Source organism: Coffea eugenioides, chromosome 2 (assembly GCF_003713205.1).
Source record: "Coffea eugenioides isolate CCC68of chromosome 2, Ceug_1.0, whole genome shotgun sequence".
In the NCBI taxonomy this organism is placed as follows: Eukaryota; Viridiplantae; Streptophyta; class Magnoliopsida; order Gentianales; family Rubiaceae; genus Coffea; species Coffea eugenioides.
The window spans coordinates 60,347,798-60,355,239 of NC_040036.1; the positions used below are offsets into that span (position 1 = coordinate 60,347,798).

At 39.1% G+C, this 7,442-nt stretch overlaps 1 protein-coding gene across 1 annotated transcript in view; it reads right to left on the reverse strand.

Annotated features, from left to right (window-relative positions):
- The window catches only part of LOC113759986, a 31,750-nt gene extending 24,766 nt beyond the window's left edge, over nucleotides 1-6,984 (reverse strand). Inside the window, exons 1-3 of the mRNA XM_027302566.1 lie at nucleotides 5,920-6,984; nucleotides 5,102-5,440; nucleotides 4,465-4,579 (exon numbers count right to left, since the gene is read on the reverse strand). Of these exons, the coding sequence (XP_027158367.1) occupies nucleotides 4,465-4,579; nucleotides 5,102-5,440; nucleotides 5,920-6,984 (1,519 nt within the window). The remainder of the gene's footprint in view (nucleotides 1-4,464; nucleotides 4,580-5,101; nucleotides 5,441-5,919) is intronic.
- Between the last annotated feature and the right edge of the window lie 458 nt (nucleotides 6,985-7,442).

Consider the following 7,442-nt stretch of genomic DNA (forward strand, 5'->3'; position numbering starts at 1 on the left):
ACAAATTTGCTACGATTAAACAACAAAATTTCCAAAATTCCACAAAAAAATCAAATCGAAACTATAAATCAAGAAAAAGTTCTTAAAACCTTCAAATTCATCCTAAAACTCATGCATATTCTGTCCAATAATCACAATGAAGACACAAAGAAGAAAAAAAAAACATTTTAAAGGACAAAATTGTTTAATTTTTTCAATTTTATGGGTCATAATAGTATAAGGGAAAACTTGGGGGGTCAAAATGCAATTTTTCTGAAAATTTTCATGCAAGCTACGAAGCTTTCTTCGTTTCTGCTGGTTTCTGCAACTTCATGGGTTTCATCCAATGTGATCTTCCGTTTTATTCAAACACACCTCACATTTCGACCAAACAACTGGAAACAAAGTATCACAAAGCTTCCTTTCATTTTTAATTTCGACACAAAATCTCAATATTCAAAGATTCAAGACCATCATGCGAAATTGGAACCCGAAACTTTGCTGCAACTTTCTTATGCAGCCAAAACTTGCTTATACGAAGCAAAGCCTATCCAAGCCCCTATGTTATGACTTCCGTCCATGTTATTAACATCACCCAAATGCAATTGTCTACCCCACAGAAATCAAACAAGGGAGCTGGACATAAAAATCAGCAACTGAACTTGGAGCAGCGAAGGTTTCAATCATTTGCAAAACAATGTCTACCTCTATTGCTGCAAGAAACCAAGAAGCTTCCCCCCACTTTTGACCAAGTTTTGGCTTTGTAAACTCAAGGTAATTTGCTCACAGGGAGAGGAAAGTGAGGGCAAGAAACCACACTATCGGGTGACCATAAAAACAGCAAGTGAGCAAAATAAAAAAAATGAATTTCTGTTTCATACACTTGGAGAGCCGGAAACCAACATGACGAAACAATCATCAACCCAATGATAAAATTCAATGCAAACGAACGCGAGTCAGGGGAACAAGAAAGACAGAAACAATGGACATGCAAGTAATGAATGAAGAGGCGGGGAAACACATCAGCGAATGCAAGTTTGGTTGTATGCAAGCGAATGGACAGCAAACTTTTGTTGTATGCATTCTGGGCATGACTCAGATACCAGCCATGCTAACAATCAAGAAACCCACGTTCCAGTTTTAGAAGAAACAAACAAGAGAAGGGTTTAGAACTACCTCTTTTGCTGCTTTTTTGAGTCGAATCACCGTGAATATGCTTGGATGAGCAGGATTGACTGAACCCAGGTTGCAAGCTTCGATAAAGTGCAGTGAAGCTTTGAGCTTTAGGTCCGAAGCCTATCTTTACTCTCCTTTCTCTCCATAACCTCTCCTTTGCTCTCCGCCTTTCCTCTCCCAAAAACTCTCTCCTTTCTTTGTTTCTTCTTTGCCGTTCTCTTTCCCTAGTTTCCCCCGTAGCTTTTTCTTTTCCCAGCCAAACGCCTTCCTTTCTTTCTCTCCTTGCTTCACTCTTACCCGAAGCCTTTTTCTTCTATTTTTCCTTGGCTCCCTTGGCTCTCTTTTCTTTGCTGAAGCCTTCTCCTCTTTTCTTTTCTGGTTTCTGGTTCCTTTCCCGCAGCCCCTAGCCTCTCTCAATATCTCTTGCTCTTTTCTTCCTCGGTTCTATTTCACTCAGCCCGTAGCTCCCTCAAAGCCTCCCTTCTTGCTCTCTCCTTATCTCTATCTCTCACTCTATCTCCCCAACCCTAGCCGCCGGCCTCTTTTCTTGTTTTCTCATATTTCTTTTCTCTCCTCTTGCTATCCACCGCCAACTCCTTCCCCTTTTCTCCCTAGCCGCCACCCTCTTTCTCTCCCGTATCTTCCCTTCTTTTCAAGCCATTCTCTTGCCTTTTATATGGAGCCAAATGGATCAAAAACTCTTAGAACTAAGGCTGAGATTTAAGTTGGATTGTTCATTTTTTTGGAGCCGTTTGATCCATGTTCTCTAGATGCTTCATGATGATTCTCATTGAGGTGAGCTGTCCTTGTACTGGAAAATCTTGGGGCAGAATGGATGAAGAGCAAAATCGCATCCAGTTCCAGCTCCGCATCCTTGTTTCTGGTTCTCTTAGCAGCGAACATGAAAATGGGCAACGCGCGTGAACTAACTTTTTTTTTTTTAATGATTTTACGTAAACAGACAAAATTAATTCCTAGTTGAAGTTACATTGCAAAAATTCTTTTAAGAAATCGAATCTAAGAGGATTAAAACATATTTTTGAATTTTATGAGGATTTTCCTTTTTCTTCAAAAATTTAATGCAAAATGTTTTAAAAGGGAAAATAATGTCCCTAATTCGACCAAAATAATTAACAATGCAACTAACTATCACTTTGTGAATTTAATTAAATAAAATCAAATAAAATCAAATCAAGTAAAAGCAAGAATAAATAATAATAATAATAAACTTGAAATTTTGGTATCTACAGCTTGTTCCTCTTTGTCTGAGTTTCGAAGAGACTCGAGATAAAGACGTAAACATCAAATACTTACCTTTTGTTATTCTGCCGTGAAACACGTAAACATAAACGGTTAGCGGGATAAAATCCGGTCCTGCCGAGGTTGGCGGGATAAAATCCGGTCCTGCCGAGGTTGGCGGGATAAAACCCGATCCCAACGATGATATAAATGGTCAGCGGGATAAGACCCGGTCCTGCCGAGGTTGGCGGGATAAAACCCGGTCCCAACGAGGTATAAACGGTCAGCGGGATAAGACCCGGTCCTGCCACAAAATTGAAAAGATTTTTGCAAAATGTTTTTTGTAGAATTTTGAGAATAGAGTCAGATGATTTCTTCTTCCAACAAATTTGCCCCAGTATGATGCTATTGAATTGTTGGACCTGCATAAGAGAAATACTCATAATGATAGATAATGCCACCACCATCCGATCAATCCTGCTTTTAAGAAATGTGTAAACATGATTATTTGGGTGTTCTTCTCCGATGTAGCGAAAATTTAACTTTACTCTGTGAACTGTATCAAGTTTGCTCAACTTCCTATGCTAACAAAGCCCTTGGTATCCAGGCAATTTTAATAAATCGCAGGAGTTGCCCTTTGATAAATTCTCGATGTAGCAAAACTCAATTTCACTCTACGAATCACACCTTCTTAACTTCTAATGCTAATAAGACACTTGATATCCGGGTAATTTCAATAAATCACAGGGATTGCCATTTGATAAACCCGAAAAGATAAATGAAACCATGACACAGATGCAAGAATATTTTATTTACACAACAATGATGAAAACAATCACTTATTTTTATTGAAAGAAAAATTAATTTTAGAGAAATGAACCTGTAAACTCAATAATTTATGTTGGATAAACCAAACACTTTGATTCTCAACAAGATGCCACTTTGACCCTTTGGATATCATTCCTCCGGCATTCAATGCTTGTAGAAAATCACAATATGAGGAGGAATCCCAAACGAATCGAATCACCAGCTTTTTAAATCCAATCTCACTTTTCCTCCTGAAACTCTATCTTAGTGCCCTTTCAGGTTTTCACTAAGGCTAACCCCCACCTTTTTATTATTTTCTTCTCTTTTTTTTCATTTTTCATTTTCTTTTTATTCTTCTTTCCTTTTCTTTTTCTTTTCAAAGGTGCCCTTTCAGATTTTCACTAATGAACTAATCCTGCCGATAACCTTTATCAACTCAGAAATGCATTTTAAGAAATGATGGCATCAGTGCGACAACCCTTCCGTTGCAAAAGTGGTGAAAGTGTACTGACATCATTTGCCATGTGATTAGAAAATTTCCTAAAAGAAGTGATGCAAAGAACGGAAGTTAGGACTTTTAGTTTTTTATAATGTGGTTAGGTGAGGTGCTGAGAGAAGGTTAAGGCTTGAAGGCAGATTTTATAAGTGTTCAAATCACCTGAGATCGCATCTTCATATTAACCCTATTTAGGATTAAACTAAAATTGCCCTAGTTTATTCTCAACTGAGGTTCTCTTCTCTTTCATTTTTCCTTTTTCTTCTGTCATTCCATTCATCTTTTGAAATGTTCACAATTTGCCCCAGTTTATTTTCAACTGAGGTTTTCTTTTGTTCATTTCCTTTTCTTTCGGCTTTCCTCCAAAAATTGAATTTGCCCAGTGTGGGGTTTTCTTTCTTTTTCTTTTTCAAAACTAAATTTGCCCCAGTGTGGGGTTTTTTCTCTTTTCTTTTTCAAAACTAAATTTGCTCTAGTGTGGGGTTTGCGATCCTCAGGGGTTGCCAAACGAGATGATTCATTCTGAAGGTTAAAAAGGGATAACTAGGGATAAAATGTCTCAATGGAAAAGAAAGAGGGCCTGACTTTCATTCCATTGTTCGCATTAACCCTAAAAAGAAACTTTCATTTATCAGATAAAGAATTTGTTACACATATCCGAATTGATAGGTTGAGGAAAAATTTGTCCATCCATTTCTGTGAGAATGAGTGCTCCACCAGGCAATACCTTCTTGACGATAAAAGGGCCCTGCCAATTTAGTACAAACTTGCCTTAGCCTCTTCTTGCACTGGCAAAATTCGTTTCAAGACTTTATCTCCTTCTATGAATAGTCGTGGTTTGACCTTCTTGTTGTAAGCACGAGCCATTCTCTTTCGATAGCACTGACCATGACAAATGGCATTTAGCTGCTTCTTATTAAGTAACCACTGATTTTATTTGCTTAATCTTGATCCCAACTCAACTTGAATTTTTCTTTATACCATTTAGGCCTCTTTGAAACATTTTCGGATGTCTTATCGATACTGCTCTCATTTTGAAATTCAAATTCACATTCGTGAGATATCGAGATTGCTGCCATTAAATTTTGGAACAGTGATATCCAAAGGATCGGAGGATTTTATTCTTGGCCATCTGAAAAGAATGCGTAAGTAACACAGTATATAGAAAACTGTACATTTTATTGAATTCAAATGAAGGACAAAACGTCATAATATGCTATTTAACCAAAAGATACGCTATTTAACATAAAATTTGTATTGAAAAGACATTTGAGTCAGAACTATGAATAATGCGAATGATTTCTTTCATAGGTCACAACCAAAGGCAATCCTCTAGATTTATCAAAATTCCCTTCGGGAGGGAATGTGATTTGTAGTCCAGTTTTAGATGGCTCCTTTGAGTACAAAAGGATTCTGGACTATTTCGATGTCTTCATTCTCTCCCACAGTGTATTTGGCAGGCTGCTCAAACTCCTCATCAGTAGTAATGGCCCCTACAGTATCTTTGTGCGCAGGAAGAGGGTTTTTGCTAACACTTGGCCCTTGTTCTTCTCTCCTTCTCAAAATTATGTCTCCGGCCTCAATCATGTCTTGGATTTTATGTTTAAGCACCCAACAATTGGCAGTAGAATGTCCAGGAGCTCTAGAATGATAAGCACAAAAAGATTGGGGATCATAACCAGGGGGAACTCCTTTAGTATAGACTTTAGGAGGTATCGTACCAATTTTCCCTGCTGCTTTGAGCTGTTCATATAATTGATCAAGAGACCGACCTAGATTGGTAAAAGTTCTATATCGGGCTGGGTTTCGGGTGTCATTAGTTTGTTGATAGTTGTAGTTTTGGTTGGCGGGTGAAGTGGGTCTTAGGTTATAAGGAGGGTAAGGTCTAGTTTGAAAAGTGGGTGGAGGAATATGAAATGGTGTTGTGGGTGTGTTTGGGTAATTTGGTCGAGGTCGAGGATGGTTAATGGTGGTATGATAAACAGGTCGAGGACGTGGCTAGTATGGATAACGGGGTGAGTAGGTGGGGTATTGTTGGTATCTAGGTCGGAAAGAAGGGCCTTGATTCTAGACAAATGAAGCCTCCTCTTCTCTCTTCTTGAACGGAGATTTCTTGCTACTGCTGCCTTGATTTTGCATCGCTTCCAATTGCGATTTTAGAACCGATACATTAACAATCTTTCCTACTCTCACGAACTCATCATATTCTTCCAATTATTAACAATTTCTGCAAAGAAGCTTCCAGTCATGCGAAAAATTTCCTCAAAATAGGGCAGGTCACGAGCTTTGATGAACGTATGAACGATTTCTTCTTCAGTCATGGGAGGCTCCACCTTGGCAGCCAATTTTCTCCATCTCTTTGCATACGTCTTGTGATCCTCAGATGGTTTCCTTTTAGTTCCCTCTAGTGTGGTTCTCGTCGGAGCAAGCTCACAATTGTACTCATACTGCCTTACAAAAGCGGTTGACAAATCCAGCCAGGTTCTCATATCCTCAGGCTTCAAATTGGAATACCAATCCAATGCATCGCCTTCTAGACTTTCGGGAAATAAGCGCACAGGTAGATTCTCATCATCTATTGGCTTCCCTAGTTTGTTTGCAAACATTCGAAGGTGTGTCTTGGAATTGCCCGTTCCGTCATACTTGCTAAATTTGGGTGCTTTAAAACCCACAGGCAGTTGCATATCAGGAAACAGGCACAACTCGTTATAATCTAATCCTCCTTGTTTGCTTAAACCTTGGCTCTTCCTCATGAATTCATCAAACCGATCCAACCTCTTTAGCAAATTCTTGTCAATTGGCGCGGATGATTTTCCAGCTTCAACTTTTCCTTGGGCAGCGGTGTCTAACGTGAATGGTTCAGCGGTGAAATAGTAATAGGGTCCTTGAGGTTCAAGTGGCATGTTCATACTAACCGGCGGATAATTTTGGGGAACTTGAGTGTAAGAAGGATTGGTTTGGATGTTAGGTGCATAGGTAGGTGGTGGGCCATGGGTGGGATAGGTGAAAGCTTCCTCGGGTGGATTTATGACATGTAAAGTAACAGAGGTTTGAGTATAAGGTAAAATTATTGGTTGCAGTTTAGGTTGACTAGCAGATAAAGACTCAGGTTGGACACCACTACTGCTACCAGCGACCAACTGGTCAATCACACGCCGTTGCGCGGTCATTTCCACACTTAACTCATTGAATCTGTTTAGTACTTCACTCAGCTGAGCTCCTAGATTTGCCAAGTTAGTTGATGATGTCGTTATAGGCCTATCGGACGATTCCGGATGCATACTCATGTTTACACCAGTTCTTGAAGCTCGGCTACGCGATCAGGTAATGATGGGACTTCTTTGTGTAGCTATATTTGCAATTACCTAAAAATTGAGGAAAAATCCTATTTAGATGCCCTTCTTGATTAACTGCTGTCAAAAAGAAAGAAAAAGAAAAAGAAAAAGACCCAAGTTAGTAAAAATTACAGTAATTCGGAAGCATGTCCTATTGGGGAGCCCTTTTGTGCCAAGGGTTGGCCTAGCATGAAAATGCAATCCTCTAGGGTAGGCACATACAATACCTGACGAATCCGATCAACTTATTGATATTCGAGTGAAAAGCAATTTGAAAAATTTGACCAATTGGAGTGAGAAGAGACATTTGTCCTAACAAAATGAGGACAAAGTCCGAATGGATTGATCACTTTGATTAACACATAAAATGATGTGTGAAAGAGCCTACTCTTGAAAGAATTGCAATGCCT